Genomic DNA, 27,923 nt, shown 5'->3' with positions numbered 1-27,923 from the left:
CATCTTTCTACAATGAGTTAGCAAGTCGAACATTTACGAGTTTCCTAGTTCCGACTAGCACGTGAACGCGGCATGTGCATGTGTCCATTGACAGTATATGAACTAGTGTATGAACACCCCCAAAAATTAGTGGGATGTCTTGCTTCCTCTTCAGTCTTTGGTATATCTAGAAATATGGTGCATTTAGAAAGTATTCAGACCCCTTGACTTTTTCCACATTTTGTTAAGTTACAGCCTTATTCTAACATGGATTACATCATTTTCCCCCCTCATCAATCTCCACACAATACACCATAATGACAAAGCGAAAACAGGTTTTACATTTATTTTGTCAAAAAACAAAACTTATATACCTTATTTACATAACTATTCAGACTCTTTACTAAGAGACTCGAAATTGAGCTCAGGTGCATCCTGTTACCATTGATCATCCTCGAGATGTTTCTACAACTTGTTTGGAGTCCACCTGTGGTAAATTCAATTGATTTGGAAAGGCACACACCTGTCTAGATAAGGTCCCACAGTTGACAGTGCATGTCAGAGCCAAAACAAAGCCATGCGGTCGAAGGAATTGTCTGTAGAGCTCAGAGACATGATTGTGTCGAGGCACAGACCTGGGGAATGGTACCAAAAAATGTATACAGCAGGAAACCTGGCACCATCCCTACAGTGAAGCATGGTGGTGGCAGCATCATGCTGTGGGGATGTTTTTCAGTGGCAGGGACTAGGAGACTAGTCAGGATCAAGGGAAAGATGAACGGAGCAAAGTACAGAAAGATCCTTGATAAAAACTGAGTAAAGGGTCTGAACACTTATGTAAATGTGATATTTCAGTATTTTAATTTTTTTGCAAACATTTCTAAAACCTGTTTTTGCTTTGTCATTATGGGGTATTGTGTGTAGATAAGGGGGAAAACAATTTGATCCATTTTAGAACAAGGCTGTAACGTTACAAAATGTGGAATAAGTCAAGGGGTCTGAATACTTTCCGAATGCACTGCACTGCACTTAAACTAATATCCTAGATTAGCATCTCTTTTCTTTAGAGCATCTCTGCTGTTAATAAAGTTTGCCAGGATGTAATCATAAAAACCGGAAGGAACTGAGTTACCTCTGGTTCATTAAGCAATTCCTATGAGACATGAATAGGGTTTTGGGAAATTAAGGTCTGAGGTTAACACAGGCTTAGGAAATCTTATAAGTTTTATTCTATGATAATCATTATTAGCTCATTTAATTATTATTATTATCTCAATTACTTCATTAGTCCGTTAATATGTTTGTGTTTTTTTTTTTACATAAATTCTTAAAAATTCACAAGAAGTGGCATGAGCTGATGAAGATTCTCATAGAAGAAAACGTAAGATCTCCTTAGCCTAGGTTAACCACAGACCTTATTTTGAGCGTTTATTCAAAAACCCTACAGAAACGACATTAATTTCCCAATATGCTTTGTCCAACGAACCATGCTGGAGTTAGCGCATACAAAAAGACACCATTACTATTTATCTCTATATGAATAGGATGAAGTTTAGACGAGTGTCTTTCACTATCCTCTTTGATTCTACCCCTAGTGGACTGATGCAGTCGGTGCAATGGCCTATGTAAGTCTAAAGGGAATCCTTGGGACGCCAACTCTGATGTCACCGCGTTGAGGGGACGTCCCAAGGATTCTGGATAGCACTAACCATTCCTAAAGTGACCACTGTGCAGTTCTGTTGTGAAATTGTCGTATTCATAAATAAAAAATAATCATAAATGGTAACTGCCAAAATAAAGGAAACACCAACATAAAGTGTCTTAATAAGGCGTTGGGCCACAATGAGCCAGAACTGCTTCAATACACCTTGGCATAGATTCTACAGGTGTCTGGAACTCTATTGGCGGGATGCGACACCATTCTTCCACAATAATCCATATTTTTGTCTTTTGTTGATGGTGGTAGAAAATGCTGTCTCAGGCGGTGCTGCAGAATCTCACATAATTGGGTTGATATTTTGGGATATTTGATGCCATGGCATTTGGTTAACATCGTTTTCATCCTCATCAACCCATTCAGTGACCACTCATGCCTTGTGGATGGGAGCATTGTTATCCTATGGGGGCGTAGCCAAAATGTGACACTAAGCATGATGGGATGTCAATTGCTTATTTAACTCAAGAACCACGCCTGTGCAGATTATTATGGATAAGAGCGAGAATACTTTTATTTGTCAAACGACAGTCAAGCATCGAGCATCGTCACCAGAATAAGACCCTCGATATTTATTGGAAAGGAGTGTCCAGATCACCATGCACTTTCACCACCCTGTGAAGTTAATAAGTTATTTCATTTGTAGCCTAATAAACTGCATGGTTTTGAGTCATAGTGGGAAGACCACACACTATATCATTATGTGACTCCCAAGTTTACTTCGATATGATGGTTATTAAATCAATATTTGCGCATAAAGGCATTTCCACCACCATTTCTCGCGTAATTAATTTTACTGACACAAAAAGATCCCACCATGTCAAACGAACAAATTATTTGTCGGTATTTATAAAATTGTACCGAAACTAGCCATTTCCATCACAGCTATCGTGATTTTTTTTTTTTTACTCAAACTGTGGATAGAAACATGGTTAGTGACATAAATAATCATTTATTCTCCAGGACTCAAAATGTATAGACAGGCAAACTCTTCTTCCTTAAAATCCCCCTATTTTTGACAGTGTACATATTCAAGTATTCAAAATACACATAGCAGCTTATCAGTTTAAATTACTCAGCCAATGGCCAGCCTTGGCTTTACAGATTGGGCCTCTGGGGTTACATGCTTTGTGTTTACAGAGTGGTGAGATTGGGTTTAATCGACTTCCTCGATGGTGGGGCCTGAGGATCCACCACCTCCAGGAGCAGCACCGCCAGCGCCTGAGAAGCCTCCAGGCATTCCACCAGGCATACCACCGGCACTCTGGTACAATTTGGTGATGATGGGGTTGCACACCTTCTCCAGCTCCTGTTGCTGGTGCTCATACTCTTCCTTCTCCGCAGTCTGAAAAGAAATATACATGTTAAGATTGATCGATTTCCCTTCTTGACACATTATGGGTAATAACTTGGTTTAAATTAATGGGCACATCAATATACTGTACCTGGTTCTTATCCAGCCAGGCAATGATCTCATTGCACTTGTCCAGAATCTTGGTCTTTTCCTCGTCACTGATCTTGCCCTGTAGTTTCTCATCCTCCACTGTGGATTTCATGTTGAAAGAGTAGGACTCCAGGGAGTTCTTGGAGGAAACCTTGTCACGCTGCACATCATCCTCACACTTGTACTTCTCTGCCTCCTGGACCATGCGCTCAATGTCCTCCTTGCTCAGGCGACCTGGTCAGACAAAAAAAGAAAGTGTTAAGTTAAGGATACACTCACTATCCAAGTGGGCATATTTTAATAACATTTCACTTTGGTCAGATTTTGTTTCTACCTTTGTCATTGGTGATGGTGATCTTGTTCTCCTTGCCAGTGCTCTTATCAACGGCAGAGACATTGAGGATGCCGTTTGCGTCAATGTCGAAGGTGACCTCAATCTGAGGAACACCGCGAGGTGCAGGGGGGATTCCAGTCAGCTCAAACTTGCCCAACAGGTTGTTGTCCTTGGTCATGGCCCTCTCACCCTCATACACCTGGAGGATACAGTCTATATTAGCTAAAACCATACATGGTCTTCAAATGAGAAGTACATTTCACTAAATAGTCACTTAGACATCGAACAAAGGTATTGGGACATCTTTTGTCTTTCAACCTCTGGTGGAAACAACGAATGACAGGAGTAAACTTCATCACAGCGAGTGGCTAAAGGAATGAGGAAACATTGCCCTGAAATGTACATTTTATGCAGGGTCTTCTCACCTGAATGAGCACACCAGGCTGGTTGTCTGAGTAGGTGGTGAAGGTCTGGGTCTGCTTGGTTGGGATGGTGGTGTTACGTTTGATCAGGACGGTCATGACACCTCCAGCTGTCTCAATACCCAGGGACAGGGGGGTGACATCCAGCAGAAGCAGGTCCTGGACATTTTCAGACTTGTCACCTGAGAGGATGGCTGCCTGGACAGCTGTAAAAGGGAATGGTGAGGTTAGACTCATGTAAAAACATAACTGTAGAGCCACAGTAACATTGTCGCTCAGACATTAAAAAAGGAACACACAAGATGATCAGTGACCCACCTGCGCCATAGGCCACAGCCTCGTCGGGGTTGATGCTCTTGTTGAGCTCTTTACCGTTAAAGAAATCTTGGAGCAGTTTCTGGATCTTGGGGATACGAGTGGAGCCTCCGACTAGGACAATATCGTGGACCTGGGCCTTGTCCATCTTGGCATCACGGAGGGATTTCTCCACTGGGTCCAAGGTGCCACGGAAAAGGTCTGCGTTGAGTTCCTCAAAGCGAGCTCTGGTGATGGAGGTGTAGAAGTCGATTCCCTCATACAGAGAGTCGATCTCGATGCTGGCCTGGGTGCTGGAGGACAGGGTGCGCTTTGCCCTCTCACAGGCGGTGCGGAGACGGCGAACAGCTCTCTTGTTGTCACTGATATCTTTCTTGTACTTTCGTTTGAACTCTGCGATGAAGTGGTTGACCATGCGGTTGTCAAAGTCTTCTCCACCCAGATGGGTGTCTCCAGCAGTGGACTTGACCTCAAAGATGCCATCCTCAATGGTCAGGATGGACACGTCAAAGGTGCCGCCACCCAGATCAAAGATAAGGACATTCCTTTCAGCACCAACCTGAAACAGAAGAATGTTCAATATTTAAACCCTATGACACATGGCTAGCTATATATATAATTATTGACCCATGTACACAGTTTGTGTGTATGTATGTATGTATGTATGTATGTATGTATGTATGTATGTATGTATGTATGTATGCTATGTATGTATGTATGTATGTATGTATGTATGTATATAAATAAATAAGTGGCAGGAGTAAACTCCATCATTGTGAATTAAATCTAGTTTGTCCAAATCAAATTATTATTTCAATAGACCTTCCTGAGCTCTAAAGAAATTATATGCGTCTCACCTTCTTGTCCAAGCCATAAGCAATAGCGGCAGCGGTTGGCTCATTGATGATTCGCAGAACGTTCAGACCAGAGATTGTTCCAGCGTCTTTGGTTGCTTGGCGCTGAGAGTCGTTAAAGTAAGCTGGCACTGTTACAACCGCATTTGATACAGTCTGTAAAAATGAGGGTTAAAGAAAAAAAGTTGTGAATGAATAGACTAACTGTCAATACAAATCTGAAATAGACTGCAATGCAACTCAAACTCACCTTCCCGAGGTAGGCCTCTGCAATCTCCTTCATCTTGACCAACACCATGGAGGAGATTTCCTCAGGGTAGAAGCTCTTGGTCTCACCTTTGTATTCAACCTCCACTTTGGGGCGTCCGCTGTCGCTGATGACGTTGAAAGGCCAGTGTTTCATGTCAGACTGAACCACGGTGTCCTCAAATCTTCTACCAATCAAACGCTTAGCATCTGGAATACGCAAATAAAAAGTATGTTAAAATGATTGCATTATAGATCTACTCCGATCATAGCAGTTGACCTTTGGTTTCTCACTCAAACATCCAAGGAATGTTATAAAACCTCTGGTGGAAACTACAAATGGCAGGAATAAAGTGCATCACACCTTTACAAACATTAACAATAATCACCATTGCAATACATAAACTTACCAAACACTGTGTTGCAGGGGTTCATGGCAACCTGATTCTTGGCAGCATCACCGATGAGCCTCTCAGAGTCAGTGAAGGCAACGTAGCTTGGTGTGGTCCTGTTACCCTGGTCGTTGGCAATGATTTCAACCTTGCCATGCTGGAACACACCCACGCAGGAGTAAGTGGTCCCGAGATCAATGCCGACTGCTGTTCCCTTAGACATGGTTGCTGTGAGAACAGATAAATATTTAATGATGAGCAAAGTCTTTCCAATAGATGGCAGTCATGATCACTCAAGGTAAAGTGACCCATAGAGACTTTGGACTGTAGTTTGAGTCACTGTGGCTGCATTTACACAGGCAGCCCAATTCTTTTTTTATCTGATTGGTCTTTTGACCAATCAGATCAGCTCTGATGTGAAAATATATTTTCAAAGCTGATCAGATTAAGTGAAAAAAATCTGAATTGGGCTGCCTAGGTAAACGTAGCCACCATAGATTACATGTGCAACTCCTTTATGGAGAATAATGCCAACCCGTTGTGTTGAAATTCAATTCCTAAGAACGGGGACTAATCCGGTTCCAAAAAAGTCATAAGCCTTCAGTTTCAATTAAAGGGCGACTGCACTTCCTGATTTGGCCTTGTTTTAGATTTGGTTCATTAAAAAATGCTAACAGCCATGACAGAATAGCCTATCTCTGGGGATAGTTAGGGGCAGTCAAATTACACAATGTAAAAAGGGACAATATTTTCATGTTGCACATCTTTTAGTTGTCTCATCAAATGCTTTCAATATTTGTAAACGAATTTCTACAATTTATAGTTGGTTTAAGGTTAAGTCATTGAAATTTGGAGCTATTGACCTTTTAAATTATTGTTCCATTTACACTGTAATTTACTGATGTTCCCTAACTAGCCCCATTGTGATATCGAATGTCAACCAAATTGACCATTGGCATTGCGATCTGAGTACTGAATTGATGATTACTTGCCAGTTGTGGGAATTTGGAGCAGGATTAAAATAAACACAGCCAATGGAAAACTGTTACGTACTCTTCATTCCATGACATAATTTTGTTTTCCTATCATCTTGCAAATCTCAGTTTTGTACGATACTGACTTTATGACCAAAATGATCCTATTTAAACTTTGTAGTCAATTTTGACACTAGAATAAATGTTTGGCACATATTGATGCCACATAGGCCATTTTCAAAATGAGAAGTTGCTTTTTAGGGACAGTCGCTCTTTAAACTGATGGCAAAGGTGCATAAATATAGAGAAATTCAGATATGAACAATGTTCCTGCTAAACTGCACGCAGCTCCTCTTGGACTGCAGTGTAGAAGAAATGTCAGCGTGCGCAGAGAAGCACAAGATTGAACTTCACTCAGTTTCCTCCTTTAATTAACACTATCAACGTTTCGCTCGACCGTGGGAATTGTGCTTGAATCAACACAATATTAGCCACTTCCAATGTAACATACCGAAACAAAGCAAACTACGCAAGAGATTTTCTTGTAGGCAGAACACATCGGAGTAGGATTCTACTGCATTGACAAGCACGACCGGCGCACCATAACAGCACCATAACCAATCAGAACTGCAGTTGGCCTATATGCAAATAGCCATTGCCATATATGGATCCGTGCTGTTCACTTTGAACTGGACTGTGTTTACTGCATGAGCGGTCACGAGTAGAGGTGCTTGTTTTGAGATCAAAGTGAGAGCTGCATGTTGTCACCTGTGTACATGTGTTCATATTCTTTGCTAGTTAGTGAGTTATTAGCCTAGTTATAGCTAATTTCTATTCAATAATAGGGGAGTGGTTGCTTCCTACAAGAGCACAAAATGTGTGCATTTCTAGCCATCTTTGAAAACAAGGCAGGTAAATAGCTTTTTTTATGTTTTAAAGGGGCAGTGTTGTATTTTAAATGGTCTTGAATAAGCTAAGTAGCCAATAGGAAAAGGGTAGCATAATTTGTCTGATTCTTTGTAATAATGGTATGGGAATAATAATGAATGTTATTTTGTAAAGTGGTTTCTTGCATCAAACAACAACATTTTCATGACAAGTGGATAAACAGGTTCATGACAAGCCCTGCATGTTTTTTTTTTAGAAGTCTCATGGAATGTAGGCCTACATTGAACACCACACACTTTCTGCTACTGTAGGTGAATGATAGAACAGCTATTTCCATGTTAAAATGTTATGTGATGCATTTTTTGTTTTGATGGTAGGTCTCTCTGGTAGGCCTACACTTTGATCAATTAGCCACAGTAGCCTACTTGGCCACTGTTAAAACTGTAACTTAAAGCGAGTAAAGCCTCAATGATCACAGTAAACGCATGCCGGAAGTTGCACAGAATTGTCACATTTAAGTTGGGCTCAGCAGACCTGAAATTTGCTGAGTGCCGAAAAAAATAGAGGTACCATTGGAAATGACATACTTGTTTTTATTACTTCCCATAAAGTTCTTAAACTGGCACATTGAACCAATCAGCACAATCTACTTTTTCGTTTTTTCAATTTGCTGCTGTCTTGGAGCTAGAATTTGAATCATGTAATGCCGTTACAATTTTTTTAACTGTGAGCAATGTACAATACGGTGAACTTAGCAAACAAGGCATTTGTGGTAACTACATGGGGGCTGCCATCTTTATGCACCGTCGCCATTCATGTATGGGCTGCATTGGATGGGCCAGGCAGCCATCTTAGGCAAGGCAAGAGGTATGCATGGTGTCCTGCCTTACTACTGTAAAGACTATGCTACTGCAGTCCCATGGGAAATTCACCATGTAGCAGAGGTTGACACATTGAGACAGCAGGGAATTTCCAAGGGCAAACAAACCCATAGGGCTGTGGGTAATGGCACACTCAAGCTATTAGGAGTACACACAAAATAAGCTATAGTGCTTTTTTCATCTATGAACCTATAAATTATACTACAGTTATATCCTACCTGTTTGTCCCTGTCTGGGGGTTTCATCGGATGGGGCCACAGTGTCTCCTGACCCCTCCTGTCTCAGCCTCCAGTATTTATGCTGCAGTAGTTTATGTGTCGGGGGGCTAGGGTCAGTCTGTCACATCTGGAGTATTTCTCTTGTCTTTTCCGGTGTCCTGTGTGAATCTCTCTCTCTCTCTCTCTCTCTCTCTCTCTCTCTCTCTCTCTCTCTCTCTCTCTCTCTCTCTCTCTCTCTCTCTCTCTCTCTCTCTCTCTCTCTCTCTCTCTCTCTCTCTCTCTCTCTCTCTCTCTCTCTCTCTCTCTCTCTCTCTCTCTCTCTCTCTCTCTCTCTCTCTCTCTCTCTCTCTCTCTCTCTCTCTCTCTCTCTCTCTCTCTCTCTCTCTCTCTCTCTCTCTCTCTCTCTCTCTCTCTCTCTCTCTCTCTCTCTCTCTCTGAGACCTAGGACCATGCCTCAGGACTACCTGGCTTGATGACTCCTTGCTGTCCCCAGCTCACCTGGCCGTGCTGCTGCTCCAGTTCCAACTGTTCTGCCTGCAGCTATGGAACCCTGACCTGTTCACCAGACGTGCTACCTGTTCCAGACCTGCTGTTTTCAACTCTCTAGAGACAGCAGGAGCGGTAGAGATACTCTCAAAGATCGGCTATGAAAAAGCCAACTGACACTTACTCTTGTGTTACTGACTTGTTGCGCCCTCGACAACTACTTTGATTATTATTATTTGACAATGCTGGTCATTTATGAACATTTGAACATCTAGGCCATGTGCTGTTATAATCTCCACCCGGCACAGCCAGAAGAGGACTGGCCACCCCTCATAGCCTGGTTCCTCTCTAGGTTTCTTCCTAGGTTTTGGCCTTTCTAGGGAGTTTTTCCTAGCCACCGTGCTTCTACACCTGCATTGCTTGCTGTTTGGGGTTTTAGGCTGGGTTTCTTTTCAGCACTTTGAGATATCAGCTGATGTAAGAAGGGCTATATAAATAAATTTGATTTGATTTGAACACCATCAACACTATTTAGCCTACTACTATTATGTTACACAATCAAATGTCAGAGTGTTTTGCCTTGGCCATTGCATCATTGCACTTTCACTATTGACTATTTTACACCATTTTAAAGACAAGACTCTTGTTAATCTAACCACACTGTCCGATTTCAAAAAGGCTTTACAACGAAAGCAAAACATTAGATTATGTCAGCAGAGTACCCAGCCAGAAATAATCAGACACCCATTTTTCAAGCTAGCATATAATGTCACAAAAACCAAAGCCACAGCTAAATGCAGCACTAACCTTTGATGATCTTCATCAGATGACACTCCTAGGACATTATGTTATACAATACATGCATGTTTTGTTCAATCAAGTTCATATTTATATCAAAAACCAGCTTTTTACATTAGCATGTGACGTTCAGAACTAGCATACCCACCGCAAACTTCCGGTGAGTTTACTAAATGACTCACGATAAACGTTCACAAAAAACACAACAATTATTTTAAGAATTATAGATACAGAACTCCTTTATGCAATCGCGGTGTCCGATTTTAAAATAGCTTTTCGGCAAAAGCACATTTTGCAATATTCTGAGTAGATAGCTCGCCATCACGGGCTAGCTATTTTGACACCCACCAAGTTTGGCACTCACCAAACTCAGATTTACTATAAGAAAAATTGGATTACCTTTGCTGTTCTTCGTCAGAATGCACTCCCAGGACTTCTACTTCATTCACAAATGTTGTTTTGGTTCAAAATAATCCATAGTTATGTTCAAATATCCTCTGTTTTGTTCTTGCGTTCAAGACACTATCCGAACGGTGACGCGCGGACGCGTATCGTGACAAAAAATGTCAAAATATTCCATTACCGTACTTCGAAGCATGTCAAACGCTGTTTAAAATAATTTTTTATGCAGTTTTTCTCGTAAAAAAGCGATAATATTCCGACCAGGAAACCCTGTTTTCGTTCAAAGACTCAAAATGTAATATGGACTCTTCACGTGCACGCGCGCACCCGTCTCATTGTTCTCAGATCGACCACTTACCAAATGCGCTACTGTTTTTCAGCCTGGGACACCAGAGTCATCATTCAACGTTCTGGCGCCTTCTGAGAGCCTATGGGAGCCTCAGGAAGTGTCACGTTACAGCAGAGATCCTTTGTTTTCAATAAAGAGAGTGTAGAAGGCCAAGAAATGGTCAGAGAGGGCACTTCCTGTACAGAATCTTCTCAGGTTTTTGCCTGCCATATGAGTTCTGTTATACTCACAGACACCATTCAAACAGTTTTAGAAACTTTAGGCTGTTTTCTATCCAAATCAAATAATTATATGCATATTCTAGTTTCTGGTCAGTAGTAATAACCAGATTAAATCGGGTACGTTTTTTATCCGGATGTGAAAATACTGCCCCCTACCTTAGAGAGGTTAACGGGATCGATTTGACAACATCCGGTCAAATGGCAGAGTGCCAAAAAGAACTTTCATAGTGCAATACACCAAATTAAAGCTGAACTTCTTGTTAATCTAGCCACTGTGTCAGATTTCAAAAAGGCTTTACAGCGAAAGCAAACCATGCGATAATCTGAGGACAGCGCCCAGAATGCCAACACATGAAAATCAGATTACAACCCGCCAGGCACGACACAAAAGTCAGAAATAACGATTTAATTCATGCCTTACCTTTGAAGAACTTCTTCTGTAAGACGGGATAAACTGTGTTCAATACCGGAGGAAAACAAAGAAAGCGCGTTCCAGGTCGTGCGCATCAAAACATTAGAGAGCCCTAGGCTGGACCCTCGTTCTGGACAGCCGTACTTCTTAATTTCTCTAAAGAAAAACATCAATCAATTTCTTGACATCTAGTGGAAGCTATAGGAACTGCAAGCATATTTCTATTAAAACGGGCATACCATAAAAAAACTATGGAAAACAGATTGACCTCCAAAAAATAAATCCCTGGATGGATTGTGCTCGGGGTTTCGCCTGCCAAATCAGTTCGGTTATACTCACAGACATTATTCAAACTGTTTTAGAAACTTTAGAGTGTTTTCTATCCAAATCTACCAACTACATGCATATCCTAGCTTCTGGGCCTGAGTAGCAGGCAGTTTACTTTGGCCACACTTTTCATCCAGATGTGAAAATAGCGCCCCCAAGCCTAGAGAAGTTTTAACAAACTATAGTTTTGGCAAGTCGGTTAGGACATCTACTTTGTGCATGACACAAGTAATTTTTCCAACAATTGTTTACAGACAGATTATTTCACTTATATTTCACTGTATCACAATTCCTGTGAGTCAGAAGTTTACAGACACGAAGTTGACTGTGCCTTTAAACAACTTGGAAAATTCCAGAATGTGATGTCATGGCTTTAGAAGCTTCTGACAGGTTAATTGACATCATTTGAGTCAATTGGAGGTGTACCTGTGGATGTATTTCAAGACCTACCTTCAGACTCAGTGCCTCTTTACTTGACATCATGGGAAAATCAAAAGAAATCAGCCAAGACCCCAGAAAAAAAAGTCAGACCTCCACAAGTCTGGTTCATCCTTTGGAGCAATTTCCAAACGCCTGAAGGTACTACGTTCATCTGTACAAACAATAGTGCGCAAGTATAAACACCATGGGACCACGCAGCCGTCATACCGCAAAGGAAGGAGACGCATTCTGTCTCCTAGAGATGAACGTACTTTGGTGCGAAAAGTGCAAATCAATCCCAGAACAACAGCAAAGGACCTTGTGAAGATGCTGGAGGAAACAGGTACAAAAGTATCTATATCCACAGTAAAACGAGTCCTATATTGACATAACCTGAAAGGCTATGAAGAAGGCAAGGAAGAAGCCACTGCTCCAAAACCGCCATAAAAAAGCCAGACTACGGTTTGCAACTGCACATGGGGACAAAGATCGTAATTTTTGGAGAAATGTCCTCTGGTCTGATGAAACAAAAATAGATCTGTTTGGCCATAATGACCATCGTTACGTTTGGAGGAAAAAGGGGGAGTCTTGCAAGCCGAAGAACACCATTCCAACCGTGAAGCACGGGGTGGCAGCATCATGTTGTGGGGGTGCTTTGCTGCAGGGGGGACTGGTGCACTTCACAAAATAGATGGGATCATGAGGCAGGGATAATATGTGGCTCTCCGCACTGCTAAAGCTAACTCTCTCTCCTCTGCTCTCATCCTTCTAGACCTATCTGCTGCCTTTGATACCGTGAACCATCAGATCCTCCTCTCCACCCTCTCCGAGCTGGGCATCTCTGGCACCGCGCACGCTTGGATTGCGTCCTACCTGACAGGTCGCTCCTACCAGGTGGCGTGGCGAGAATCTGTCTCCGCACCACGTGCTCTCACCACTGGTGTCCCCCAGGGCTCTGTTCTTGGCCCACTCCTATTCTCGCTATACACCAAGTCACTTGGCTCTGTCATATCCTCACATGGTCTCTCATATCATTGCTATGCAGATGACACACAATTAATCTTCTCCTTTCCCCCTTCTGACAACCAGGTGGCGAATCGCATCTCTGCATGTCTGGCAGACATATCAGTGTGGATGACGGATCACCACCTCAAGCTGAACCTCGGCAAGACGGAGCTGCTCTTCCTCCCGGGGAAGGACTGCCCGTTCCATGATCTCGCCATCACGGTTGACAACTCCCTTGTGTCCTCCTCCCAGAGTGCTAAGAGCCTTGGCGTGACCCTGGACAACACCCTGTCGTTCTCCACCAACATCAAGGCGGTGACCCGATCCTGTAGGTTCATGCTCTACAACATTCGCAGAGTACGACCCTGCCTCACACAGGAAGCGGCGCAGGTCCTAATCCAGGCACTTGTCATCTCCCGTCTGGATTACTGCAACTCGCTGTTGGCTGGGCTCCCTGCCTGTGCCATTAAACCCCTACAACTCATCCAGAACGCCGCAGCCCGTCTGGTGTTCAACCTTCCCAAGTTCTCTCACGTCACCCCGCTCCTCCGCTCTCTCCACTGGCTTCCAGTCGAAGCTCGCATCCGCTACAAGACCATGGTGCTTGCCTACGGAGCTGTGAGGGGAACGGCACCTCCGTACCTTCAGGCTCTGATCAGGCCCTACACCCAAACAAGGGCACTCCGTTCATCCACCTCTGGCCTGCTCGCCTCCCTACCTCTGAGGAAGCACAGTTCCCGCTCAGCCCAGTCAAAACTGTTCGCTGCTCTGGCACCCCAATGGTGGAACAAGCTCCCTCACGACGCCAGGACAGCGGAGTCAATCACCACCTTCCGGAGACACCTGAAACCCCACCTCTTCAAGGAATACCTGGGATAGGATAAGTTAATCCTTCTAACCCCCCCTTAAAAGATTTAGATGCACTATTGTAAAGTGGTTGTTCCACTGGATATTATAGGTGAATGCACCAATTTGTAAGTCGCTCTGGATAAGAGCGTCTGCTAAATGACTAAAATGTAAATGTAAATGTATATTGAAGCAACATATCAAGACATCAGTCAGGAAGTTAAAGCTTGGTCACAAATGGGTCTTCCAAATGAACAATGGCATACTTCCAAAGTTGTGGCAAAATGGCTTAAGGACAACAAAGTCAAGGTATTGGAGTGGCCATCATAAAGCCCTGACCTCAATCCCATAGAAAATGTGTGGGCAGAACTGAAAAATTGTGTGCGAGCAAAGAGGCCTACAAACCTGACTCAGTTACATGAGCTCTGTCAGGAGGAATAGGCCAAAATTCACCCAACTTATTGTGAGATGCTTGTGGAATGCTACCCGAAACATTTGATCCAAGTTAAACAATTTAAAGGCAATGCTACCAAATACTAATTGAGTGTATGTAAACTTCTGACCCACTGGGAATGTGATGAAAGAAATAAAAGCTGAAATAAATCACTCTATTATTCTGACATTTCACATTCTTAAAATGAAGTGGTTATCCTAACTGACCTAAACAGGGAATATTTACTAGGATTAAATGTCAGGAATTGTGAAAAACTGAGTTTAAATGTATTTTGCTACGGTGTATGTAAACTTCCGACTTCAACTGTATAAGATGGCAGCACATCTGTGGAAACAAAACTGCTTGATTTTGTTGAATTTAAAGGAGAAACAGCAGAGGTCCTGGTGGTCATCCAAAAATGTAACCTGGAAAGCAAAGTCGTGGAATTCCCTGCCGACAACACAAATACCAACTTTGGAGGACTGAATAGGCTGGGGAGGGTCAATGTCCATACCAAAGTTAAAAATGCTCTGCAGCGGGAGGTGATTGGCTTAGGTTGTCCTGCCCACATCATTCATAACATGGCCAGAATAGCTTTGGATATGATACCCCTTGATGTTGAGTACCTGCTCACAAAGATATTTTCATATTTTCACCGTCAGAGTAGAAAGACTGAAGAGCTTTTGTGAGTTTGTTGGCCAGGAGTATCATAACATTTTAGGACACAGCAATGTTTGCTGGCTGTCCATGCTCCCTGCTCTAGAAAGAGTGCTGAAAATGTGCCATTAAAATCCTTTTTCTTTCTGAAGACAAATACCCTGTTGTCCTGCGAACAATGTTCGAAGATCCACTGACTCAAGTTTGGCTGGCCTTTGTCCATGGAAACCTGACCGTATTCAGTGACACGATCAAGATGCTTGAAGGCCAGGACCGCTGTGCTGTGGAGTCAGCTGCAATTCTGAGAAACGTTGAGGCAAAATTGTCTGAAAGACGTGATGACAACTTCATTCCAGTTTTGGTCAGAGGACTTCTGAGAGAGCTAGTGGAAAATAGAGCAATGTCTAAAGAGAGCTTTCTCAAAATATTCCAATCATTCTTCTCTATGGCTGTGAACTACTTGCAAGCATGGGGAAAGCACACAGATAATCTAAAATATGTACATTGTCTCCTTTTAAAAAGGCAACCTCAGTGTTAAGAGATCCAGAAGGCAGCAGCCACACTGCAGGAAAAATGCCCCAATGTGACCATCAATGAGGATACATTGTTTGACGAGGTTACTGGCCTGCAAGAGTTCCTAAAAAAGGATCGCTTGAAGAATGGAAAACATCTGCGACACCGCTTAGTCAGAGGTGGTTACACACTTCAAAAAGAATGACATCCCACACACTAACCTGGCTGATTAGCGTCTGTTGTCATGTGCTTACCTGGAAGTAATGCACCAGTTGAGAGTGTTCTCCCAAATGAATGATATATGGACAGCAGCAAGAAATAGGTTCACTGTTCCTACCATCAAGGCCGTGCTTATTGTGAAGACAAACTTCAACCTCCCCTGCCAGGAGTTCATGGAGAAGCTTGCCAAAGACAGAGCAATCCTGAAGAAAATACATTCTTCTGAGAAATATACAGATTAGGTTGGTATAAGTATATTATGTAGTTACCAATCTCATCTTATTTCTTTATTATGTTAAGTATTTCACATATACTATTGTCTGTTTAAAAAAAAGAAATTGTTCATGTTCTCTTCCGCTCTTATTCTACCCAGGCTACCAGGACCACTGAATGGCTGTTCAGATCGGACAGTTCTGTCTTGTCTGTAGTGTTTGTGTAATATAGTTGTTTTCTCTGTCTATCACAGTGTGCCTGTTAGACGAAATACATGAAACCAGAATTGTCCCCCTTTTTTTATTTCATAGATAATAACATTGGATATTTTAATGATATATTGACCACCGAACTGGAAATGTCCCGGTTTTCATTTCAGAAATCTGGTCACCTTATTGTTAGCTAGCTAGCGAATTTTGGCCATATTAACATTGAAATAGAATCAGTCAAAACATTACAAAAAAAAAAAAAAAGTCATGGAATCAATAACAAGATAAAATGAGCCACTTATGATTCTCCCCATTTGGCAGTTTCTGGTCATTCTTGCTAGCAATCTGGCCATCCAGAATCAAAAAACAGGAAGCGCGCACATAATTTTCCTTACTGTTGTCAGCTAACCGATCTATACCCAGCAAAATCTAGAATAGTCCCAGTAAGCAAAATTACATTGAAAAGACATCTAAAATACGTATTTTCCAGACGTTGAACTTAGGTTCATTTTAAGTTCTGAATGATAGTTGAAAAGACGTCATTTATTGACGTCTATTTTTGGACCAAATCAAGGCCGGTTCAGACCGGACCAAATCTGAACCAAACATTGATGTCAAAAATAGACATCCAAAAGAAATCGGCCCGTGCTTACTGGGGTGTAGCCTACAGTGTCAGCCCACAATGGAATTTAATGAATGCCCATCCATATGGTAGACCTACAGTTTGTAAAACAGGCAGTTGCATTGGCTTTATTAGTCCTGATTCCTGTAACTAATCAACTTGGAAATTTAAGCTCTGACAATCAGATACCCAAATTCATCAGAAGTTACAGTGCCTTGCAAAAGTATTCACCCACCTTGGCATTTTTCCTATTTTGTTGAATTACAACCTGTAATTTAAATAGATTTTTATTTGGATTTCATGTAATGGACATACACAAAATAGTCCAAATTGATAAAGTGAAATGAAAAAAGAACTTGTTTCCAAACAAAATGTAAAGAGGAAAAGTGGTGTGTGCATATGTATTCACCCCCTTTCCTATGAAGCCCCTAAATAAGATCTGGTGGAACCAATTACCTTCAGAAGTCACATAATTAGTTAGAATGCACACAGGTGGACTTTATTTAAGTGTCACATGATCTATCACATGAACTCAGTATATATACACCTGTTCTGAAAGGCCCCAGAGTCTGCAACACCACTAAGCAAGGGGCACCACCAAGCAAGCAGCACCATGAAGGCCAAGGAGCTCTCCAAACAGGTCAGGGACAAAGTTGTGGAGAAGTACAGATCAGGATTGGGTTATAAAAAAATATCTGAAACTTTGAACATCCCACGGAGCACCATTAAATCCATTATTAAAAAATGGAAAGAATATAGCACCACAACAAACCTGCCAAGAGAGGGCCACCCACCAAAACCCACGGACCAGGCAAGGACGGCATTAATCAGAGAGGCAACAAAGAGACCAAAGATAACCCTGAAAGAGCTGCAACGCTCCACAGCGGAGATTGGAGTATCTGTCCATAGGACCACTTTAAGCCGTACACTCTACAGAGCTGGGCTTTACGGAAGAGTGGCCAGAAAAAAAGCCATTGCTTAAAGAAAAAAATAAGCAAACACGTTCGGTGTTCGCCAGAAGGCATGTGGGAAACTCCCCAAACATATGGAAGAAGGTACTCTGGTTAGATGAAACAAAAATTGAGCTTTTTGGTCATCAAGGAAAACGCTATGTCTGGCGCAAACCCAACACCTCACATCACCCCGAGAACACCATCCCCACAGTGAAGCATGTTGGTGTGTTTTTCATCGGCAGGGACTGGGAAACTGGTCAGAATTGAAGGAATGATGATGGCGCTAAATACAGGGAAATTCTTGAGGGAAACCTGTTTCAGTCTTCAAGAGATTTGAGACTGGGACGGAGGTTCACCTTCCAGCAGGACAATGACCCTAAGCATACTGCTAAAGCAACACTCGAGTGCTTTAAGGGGAAACATTTAAACGTCTTGGAATGGCCTAGTCAAAGCCCAGACCTCAATCCAATTGAGCATCTGTGGTATGACTTAAAGATTGCTGTACACCAGCTGAACCCATCCAGCTTGAAGGAGATAGATCAGTTTTGCCTTGAAGAATGGGCAAACATCCCAGTGGCTAGATGTACCAAGCTTATAGAGACATACCCCAAGATACTTGCAGCTGTAATTGCAGCAAAAGGTGGCTCTACAAAGTATTGACTTTGGGGGACGGGGTGAATAGTTATGCACGCCCAAGTGGTCTGTTTTTTTTGTCTTATTTCTTGTTTGTTCCACAATAAAAAATATTTTTCATCTTCAAAGTGGTAGGCATGTTGTGTAAATCAAATGATACAAACCCCCCAAAAATCTATTTTAATTCCAGGTTGTAAGGCAACAAAATAGTAAAAATGCCCAGAGGGGTGAATACTTTCATAAGCCACTGTATCCTCAGCCTATAGAGCCCTACAGTGGAGGTGTCATAATACCCATAAAACCTAGAGGTCAAAGAGCAAAATGGTTCCAATTGTTTTTCCACCATACATTTTTCCCATAGGGATTTTTAGGGAAAAAGGTCAGTGTTTCGTGTAGGCTTACTCTGGCATGTCGTTTTGATAATGTCACGTCCTGACCAGCAGAGGGAGCAATTGTATTAGTTTTGGTCAGGACGTGGCAGGTTTTTGTGTGTTAAGTGTTGTGTTGGTGATTAGGACTCCCAATTGAAGGCTGGTGTGTTGAGTTGCCTTTGATTGGGAGTCCTATATAGTAGTGTGTGTTTTATTTGGGGTTGTGTGTAGTTGTTTTTGCACTGCGTTTTGTGTGCCTGCAAAACTGTTGCTGTCATGGTTATTATTGGTTTTCCTGTGGATGCTTTACTCTGATTCATTAAAAATATGAGTATCCACATTCCCGCTGCGGCTTGGTCTTCTCTCCAGTACGACAAGTGTTACAGATAACCATGTAAATCTCTCTTGGACAAAGTGACTTATAAATATATTTGGCTCTATTTTCTCTCAGATTCGAAAATGCTAATTAGCATCAAAGTAGACATCATGCAAGACTAAAAAATCCCTGCAAGCTCCTGCACGTCATCTCTAGCTGACACCTTTGCTAACAGTTATTTTGTAAATTTAAAACTTGCACAAGACAGTTCACAGAATTGTCAACTTAAAGAAATCTAGCCAATTTATTCAGTCCTGTGTAGCTCAGTTGGTAAAGCATGGCGCTTGCAGCACCACCGTTGTGGTTTCGATTCCCATGGAGGACCAATACGAAAAAAGTATTCAAATGTATGCGCTCACTAATGTAAGTGAGTGCATTACTAAAATGTAAATGTAAAAATGCAAGCGAATATATTGATAAGTCACCTTGTCTTGGAGAGATTTACACTTATCAAAACATCACGCCAGGGTAAGCCTACATGAAACACAGTCCTTATTTTAAGTGTTTCTAAACTCCCCTATGGGGAAAAATGTATGGTGGAAAAATGATTGGAACCATTTCCTTGTTTGACCACTAGGTTTTATGGGTATTATGATTCATACTGTGGTACTCTATTTGCAATGTGTTTCGCCTACAGCAAAATGCAGTAGTATATTATTTTTCGCTATGATCAGCTCATCAAACATTTACAGATACAAACTGGAAACCACTGATCATGACTATTTTAGCACACAGGGTGAAACTCCTGGACTGCAGTTGTGATTAGCCTGATTGTCCATTCCATATTGTCCATTTTACTTTGACCTGTCCTGTTTTTATGATATGCTGTTTGTTAGCGTCGATGCAACCACGTGTTTTTAAGAGTCCAGCACAATGTAAAAACAATCTTGGTTGCATCGAAGCTAGGTGTGTTAACATGTCAGTGTATTTTTCATTTGATTAGGCACCATTTAGGTTAGGCTATTTGATTGGAGAAACGTACATGATGTAAAAAGTGGCCTTCTCATTACATTGTCATACATTTTATCTCCAGCCTGTAGGCTACAGAAAAGTCCACATACTTTTTTTATACCATGGGCTATTTCTGCTACATAATTTAAGTTAGATGGTTTTTTGACGGAATGTTGGTGGAGCGCCACAGCGATGCATCTCCAACAGCACCGTGGAGAGGCGTGCAGGGAATGGACATGCAAAATATTTTACACTCCTGCCTTTGACAAAGTGGGTACTGCTCATCAAAGGGCGGCATCAGCGCTCCCCTAAAAAATCCTATATACCACTGGTTGAGAGAAATTATCATTGTTTTTGGGCAGAATTATGTGAGGATTTGTGTGTCAATTAGCCGGCCGCGTAATCCTGCCTAATGGGCGGGCCGGCCCTGAGTGTGCTTACTGTGACTGTCAACCTGATATTGGCTACTCTAGTCCAGCTACTTCCCACACCGTTGCTGGACCGCAGTGCTTGTTGTTACCGTTCATTCTTGACATCTAGATGGTTATCAGTATTAGTTATTTCTTGTATAGGGTAGTATCCTACTTGTTATCAAATCATGGGAGGGAAGAAAATTGGCCACGTTGTCAGCATGCTTCAGTTTGGCTGGCGTCTAGCCAAGCTCTACTAGCCGAACGAGAGTGCTCGCATACTCCTTTAAAAGACCTTCGATTGAATTACGAGAAAAGCCAGTTGACACTTCCTCAAAATAGTCATTAATTGAAGATAACTGAAGAAATCTGTCATTCATTTTGACGTTTTTGCCGAGATCATAGTTGCGCAATTTTGCATCTGACTACAATAATTGGTGCAGTATTTCTCAAGTGAAAAAATGTGCATGAGGTCGAGTCGTCTCTCATTGAATGACAACAGGCACTTCATTAAAGAATCCCTACTTTTGACCAATCGCTGATGAGGAAGCGTAGGATTTGTCTACAGACTTTGGCTTGCCTCAACATTTTTTTTGCTGAAGTCCAAAACGAACAAAAACATCACAAAATATCTTCATATGTATGCGGAAACTATTTAGTCTGGGAAGCATACGGACGCCTTTAGCAGCCACCGGCAACACCGTAAATACTGCTACCTAGTAGGAAGCGCATACGTCGGCAAGCACCTCGATACAACACCGGTGAATTAGTCATTCCCACCAGCTTGTCATCGTGCTTCCTGATGGCAGTGACGTTAGCTAAATTGGCATGTCACTTACATCCCATATGAATACTACCTAGCTGTCATTACAGATGAATGAGGAGTCTATAGTTAAAAGTATAAAGGCAACATTGTGCTGCCCTCTTCATTGGCTTTTGATACTGTTGATCAGTCACTGCTAATTCAGATGCTTTCCTCAATTGGTCTAGACCAGGCTGCATGTAACTGGTTTAAAAATTACTGGACAGATGGAACTCAATGTATATCTACTGATGGTGTTCAAACAGGTTTCCTGGATATTACGAAAGGTGTCCCGCAGAGGTCGATTCTGGGTCCTGTACTTTTTACTATTTACATTAACAATATCAAATGTAAAAAAAACATGTAGCCTGCACTTGTATGCCAATGATACTGTTGTGTATGCTATTGCCCCCACAGTTGACCAGGCTCTAGCTGAACTACAGTCTGTCATCATTGTATTACAGAAAAGCTTTATTGACCTGAAATTAGTTTTACCTGCATTCAGTACGAAGTATATGTTGTTCTCTAGAGCGCATAAAAATAAGTCTGATTTAACCATATGTACTTGATTGTGTCCATGCTTGCCAATATCTTGGCATACAGTATTGATAGGTGAAAAGCTGTCTTTTAATTAAAAAGCAGATTGATGAGTTAGTTAAGAAACGGAGAATAAAAAGGGGCTTATTCTATATGAATAGGTCCTGCCTTTCGCTAAATAGTAGAACGCAGATTATTCAGTCAACGTTCCTCTCGGTCCTAGACTATGGCGACATCTATATGAACGCAGCTGCCACTTCATTAAAGCGGTTAGATGCAGTTTATCATAGCGCAGTACATTTTATTACGGTGCCAATTTTAGTACTCATTACTGCATTTTCTACCAGAAAGTTGGTTGGCCCTCTTTGATGTAACGTAGGTTGATACATTACCATTTTTGCATTTATAAAGCCCTTTTGCAAAAAGTCCCACTGTGCCTAACATCATTACTAAACTTTAGACATACGAGTTACCACACCCAGTCTCAGGGATGGCTAACTCTGAAAATTCTGTCTCTGAGTTAGGTAAATCAGCTTTCTGTTTCTTGCACCTTATTTGTGGAACAATCTTCAAAATGTTCTTAAATGTGATGTTCTGGTGCCTCTAGGGCAGGTATTCCCAAACTGGGGTACGCCAAATAAAAATGTGATTCGCATTTAAAAATAAAAGAAAACATTTTTGGGTGAGGTTTTTTTTTCTTGCCTGAGTAGCCTCGTTTCATTGCCAAAAATAAAATGAAACCATCTAGTGTTCAGCGAAATAACAACACAATGTCAAATACAGGTAGCCTAGTCAAATAATTAACATCCAATCACATTAACCGTTACTCTCTCGCTGGAAACCTTCACTATTGCGCAGACATTTAGAAACAAAACATGACCATTTTTAAATTAAGCCACGGGAGTTTTTGGAGCGACAATAAAGACGACTTTCGAGTAGTAAGACATGTATAAAAGCAACAGATACCATTAATAAGAAGGGGCTAGAAGCGTCTTATATGGTGAGCTACCGAGTGGCTAGGACAGGCATGTCCCATACTATTTGGAGGACTTAATTCTTTCTGCTGCCGCGGATATGGCTGGGACAATGCTGGGGGAAAAGGCCCCAAAAAACTATACAGACAATGACTTCATCAAACAACACTGTTTCACGACACATCAGTGACATGGCAGGAGATGTTCTATATCATGGAGCACCGCCCCATAGGGGAGCTCTGCTCCTCGTGGTTTACCCCGCTGCCTAGGCAGTGAATAGCCTGAGAAATTATGCACACATCTGCAGCCAATAGGAGTACAGGTGTCCCTATATAAGAGGACGCTTCCCCTCAATCAGCCTCCCATTATCTTCAGCGACAGGACTGGCCTGAAGAAGCATTGAAGAGAAGCGAGAAGTCTCAGGACGAACCCGCTGTCGATCTCCTGGTCTCGACATCGTCCTTCAATGAGCACACATTTTCCACCCCAAAAGCTCTTTTAAGAGCTCAGTGTCGCTGCTCCACTATGGCGGCTATGGACCTGCATGACTTATGTTTCGTGTGCTTAGGTTCACAGCGCGCTAGGGGCGGCCTCACAGATCCCCCAAAATGCCCTAGCTGCGCCCTCGTTTCTTAAAGGAGAGGAAGCAGTGGTGGGCATTTCAGGGTAGATCTCCCTCTAGAGGACGCCATGTCTGTGTTAGCCTCAGGTTCTGAGGCGGCATATGATGACGGCGCCTCTAGAGAAGACGAGGATGTTGGGAAGTGTCTGGATTTTTCTCCGGAAAAATCCACTCTACTGACCAAGGTTGAAAAAAGAAAACTGCCACAGAGAATGTGGACCCTGTGTGCTGGCATGTCAAGGGCGTGCTCTCTTTCCTACAGTTCATGTTTCACAAGGAGCACTCACCCGCCACCATTAAGGTGTTCGCGGCAGCGATTTCAGCTTGCCATGAGGGGTTTGGCATAGACACCGTCTTCTGTCACCCTCTAGTGAAACAGTTTCTATTGGGAACGCGGCGGCTTAGGCCAATGCCTAGAGCCACGCTGCACCAGTGGGCTTTTAACTTTTGTACTTGAGGCGTTCTGCGAGACGCCGTTCGAGCCACTGAATCAAATCCCCCTCAAGATGTTGTCTCTGAAGACGGCAATGTTGCTTGCTTTGACTACGGCCAAGCGCGTCAGTGATTTGGGTGCTCTTTCGATGAGACATTTAAGAGCGATCTGAGCAGAGCGGTGTTACATCCTAACCCTGCATTTATGCCGACGGCTATTAAGAGCTTTTATAGGTCACAGAGCGTTGAGCTGTGGGCCTTCTCCCCCCCTGCCCATGTGGAGCGGAGAGAGGAGAGGCTTCATCGCCTGTGCCCGGTGCGCGCCTTGGCGTGCTACGTGTAACGCACAGCGACGATTAGGTCATCGCTTCAGCTATTTGTGTGTCACGGTGCTAGTACACTGGGTAGACCACTTTCAAAACAGAGGCTGTCTCATTGGCTTTGTGAAGGCAATGAGACAGCTTATGCGGCGGCAGGGTGGCCACTGCCTCAGGGAATAAGAGCCCTCTCCACTCGTGGAGTAGCGGCGTCTACGGCCCTTTTTAGAGGAACTGGGGTAGAGGATATTTGTGCAGCGGCGTCATGGGCGTCACTGTCTCCTTTTATCCGATTCTACCTGTTAGACATGTCGTTTTACTCTCTAGCTCGTTCTGTACTCAGCATAGCTGAAGGGAGAACTTGAATTAAGAAAAGATGCAGGACGATTGGGCAGGTTTCCCATTAGGTCCGCTCTTTTTGTCAAGGAGAGAGACGTGCAACACGACCTTTGTCTGACACTGTCAGTACAACAGGGAATGTCGAGACTGCCCACCAGTGTATCACTGTGTTGGGGCGGAGTGATGAGGGAAATAGTACTGTAACTAGTATTACTTTACTATTAGACCGGTCACAAAATTTGATAGAATATTGAGGTATCATCTATCTACTGAGGCAGAGTAGGTGGCCCATATTCTATTATCTGCCCACGAATCATTGGCTTTGGATATGGATTGAGTGTGGTGGGTTACACTGAGAAATCAGTGAGCAGGTCTTCTAAATTGGTTCAGCCTATACTCAGCTTTGCTGGTGGGAAGGCTAAAACTAAGGCGGGAAATGCAGGATCAATGGACAGGGTTTCCATCAGGTCCGCTTTCTCCTATTAGAATAACTACATGACATGACTCCAGGCTGGGGGTGTAGCACAGTAGAGTCGTGTGTTGTATCCTGCCCACAAGTCTATGACTGTGTTTGGGCGGAAGGATTAGGGATATCGTTTCTGTAACTGGTGTTACAGTACTTTTAGACTAATCTTCAGTATTGACAGTTTTGAGCTCATTTATCTGCTGGTACAGATTAGTATGACTCATATTATGTTAATCTGCCCACTAGTCATTGACTATGCCTTTAGACGGAGTAGGGCGGATTAGACCGAGGACGCAGTACATTGTGACACAGTCTGTTTTCACAGTGTGTTACAGTACTGCGGGATTTGGTCGTAGCCATTGCTGGGCCCGACCTTTTCATTAAGTGTGAAGTGATAAGCTCGGCAGGGAGTACGTTGCGCTCCGCCTTAAACCACTAGGAGCAGAGCTACACAATAGAACGATAGTTACCGGAGTTGTAACTCCAGTTTTATGAGTGGAGCGGCGCCCCATACGACTTAAGGCCCTGCCGACCCCCAGTCTCACTGAAGATAATTTCTGGGGAGGCTGATTGAGGGAAATTCTATGCATTACAGCCGGATGAGTCAGCAGACGTGTTGGGCCTGGCACAGCTCCTGGTATATGTCCATTACGTTTATGGGGGGTCAATTAAGGAAGACATCCTCTTCTGCAACCCACTGGAAACCAGGACAACAGGAGAGGATATTTTGAAAGTACTGGACAGCTTTGTGACATAAAATGGACTTTGGTGGTCAAGATGTGTTGGTATCTGTACTGATGGCGCAAAAGCCATGACAGGGAGACATAGTGGAATGCCTGACAGCTTGAAAGACGTTTTGGACACTACAGTGAAAATGATTAACTTTGTTAAATCAAGGCCCCTGAACTCGTGTATTTTCTGCATTATGCAATTGTATGGGCAGCGACCATGTAACGCTTTTACAACATACAGAAGTGTGCTGGTTATCAAGGGGCAAAGTTTTGACACATTTTTCTTTAATTGAGAGACGAGCTTAAACTTTTCTTTACTGACCATCATTTTCACTTGTCTGACCGCTTGCATGATGACGAGTTTCTCACACGACTGGCCTATCTGGGAGATGTTTTTCTCGACTGAATGATCTGAATCTAGGATTACAGGGACTCTCCACAGCTATATTCAATGTGCGGGACAAAATTGAGGCTATGATTAAGAATTTGGAGGTCTTTCTGTCTGCATTAACAAGGACAACACACAGGTCTTTCCATCATTGTATGATTTTTTTGTGTGCAAATGTACTCAAGCTTACGGACAATGTCAAATGTGATATAGCAAAGCACCTGAGTGAGTTGGGTGCGCAATTACACAGGTACTTTCCTGAAACGGATGACACTAACAACTGGATTCTTTATTCCTTTCATGCCCTGCCTCCAGTCCACTTACCGATATCTGAACAAGAGAGCCTCATCGAAAGTGCAACAAGCAGTTCTATGAAAATTGAATTTAATCAGAAGCCACTGCCAGATTTCTGGATTGGGCTGCGCTCAGAGTATCCTGCCTTGGCAAGTCGTGCTGTTAAGACACTGATGACCTTTGCAACCACGTACCTATCTGAGAGTGGATTCTCGGCCCTCACTAGCATGAAAACTAAATACAGGCACAGACTGACTATGTGTGAGAAATGATTTAATATTGAGACCCTCTCTAATACAACCCAACTGTGCAGAGTTATGTGCATCCTTTCAAGCACACCCTTCTCATTAACCTGTGGTGAGTTATTCACAATTTTCGATTAGCAAATAAGGTTTTATATAAAGAGCAAAATTATTGATTTATTATTATTTGTGCCCAGGTCCTATAAGATCTCTTTGTCACTTCCCACGAGCCGGGTTGAGACAACAATGCATTATGTTTAATAAATGTATTGTATAGTGTGTGTGTGGCAGGCTTACAACGAAGGCAAAAAACAACATTTGAGAGTGCGCTGACCCTGGTGCTAGAGGGGGTACGCAGCTGGAGGTTGAATGTTTGAAGGGGTACGGACTATAAAAAGTTTGGGAACCTCTGCTCTAGGGCAGCTCTAAGCTGATTGAGGACCTAATTACTGATGAATGTGGTCCTCAATCAGCTAACAGCTGCAATAGAGGGACTCTTTGCCATAGCAACGGAAAGCGCCAAGTTGCTGGCTGGTTTCAAAACGTCCAGTCCAAACTCTCGCGCTATTTCAGTGGTCAATTTCATCTGTCGCAAGTCACGACCGTTTTATACCCTCCCCCACCCGGACTTCTGAAGGACAACGCTGTAAGTACTGCAGTACAGCTGGCTCCGCATCCATGCGCATTAAAATTAATTGCGGCCATTTCACCAGTACCCAATTACATTTTCTAGAGACTGCTCTGGCATCTCTTAGCTGTCGTCTCGGAGAATGGCTGAATAGACCCACAGTGAATACAACAATGTAGACATCAAATTATCTTAAATCAACAAATAGGTATATACATGTGGATTCTAATTATAAGGACACACTGATACAAAAGTGAATATGAGTAGCCAACAAACAATTGTAGGAAACGTCACATTACATCTGCCTATAACTGACAATGATGTAGGATATAACAGATTAACATTTTGTTGCTTTAATTACCTGGATATGATGGACGCAATTCGGTATGAAAGCTGTTCGCAGACTCCGCAACCCGATGAATGAGACGTAGCCTCTTCCGGATATTTTCTTCCAATAACTCCTCACCTGCCGGTGAAAAGAAATGTTGCACTTCTAGTATGTTCTAGCAGTCTGAAACTGATCTACAATCAGAATGTAGCCACTATTGTTCAATGCGGAATACGTTATATGGCCACGTAAGGAATCAACCAGCACTAGGATCAGTTACATTTTTCTTTACGCTATCCCTCAACGCATTGAACTCTGATTGGTTGAAGTTTAGCT

General features: G+C 42.6%; 1 protein-coding gene across 1 annotated transcript; it reads right to left on the bottom strand.

Moving 5' to 3' along the window:
- Positions 1-2,179: 2,179 nt before the first annotated feature.
- On the bottom strand, positions 2,180-27,721 carry LOC106603659 (heat shock cognate 70 kDa protein). The gene is made up of 9 exons (XM_014197598.2): positions 27,621-27,721; positions 5,719-5,928; positions 5,313-5,518; positions 5,066-5,218; positions 4,212-4,767; positions 3,897-4,099; positions 3,472-3,670; positions 3,139-3,371; positions 2,180-3,038 (listed from the first exon to the last, which is right to left on the bottom strand). Exons 2-9 carry the CDS (start codon positions 5,921-5,923, stop codon positions 2,850-2,852), a joined length of 1,944 nt encoding a protein of 647 aa, XP_014053073.1. The 5' UTR covers positions 5,924-5,928; positions 27,621-27,721; the 3' UTR covers positions 2,180-2,849.
- Positions 27,722-27,923: the final 202 nt, after the last annotated feature.

This window comes from Salmo salar, chromosome ssa04, assembly GCF_905237065.1.
Source record: "Salmo salar chromosome ssa04, Ssal_v3.1, whole genome shotgun sequence".
In the NCBI taxonomy this organism is placed as follows: Eukaryota; Metazoa; Chordata; class Actinopteri; order Salmoniformes; family Salmonidae; genus Salmo; species Salmo salar.
Note: the sequence above shows the minus strand (reverse complement) of the source record. Positions and strands in the feature narration are given on the sequence as shown.

Excerpts from the sequence above, each read along its gene's own strand:
- LOC106603659 (XM_014197598.2), bottom strand. The coding sequence starts at position 5,923 with ATGTCTAAGGGAACAGCAGTCGGCATTGATCTCGGGACCACTTACTCC. Across the intron at positions 5,219-5,312 it reads CAGAGGCCTACCTCGGGAAG|ACTGTATCAAATGCGGTTGT; the intron begins GTGAGTTTGAGT and ends TCATTTTTACAG. Across the intron at positions 3,671-3,896 it reads AGCCTGGTGTGCTCATTCAG|GTGTATGAGGGTGAGAGGGC; the intron begins GTGAGAAGACCC and ends TGTATCCTCCAG.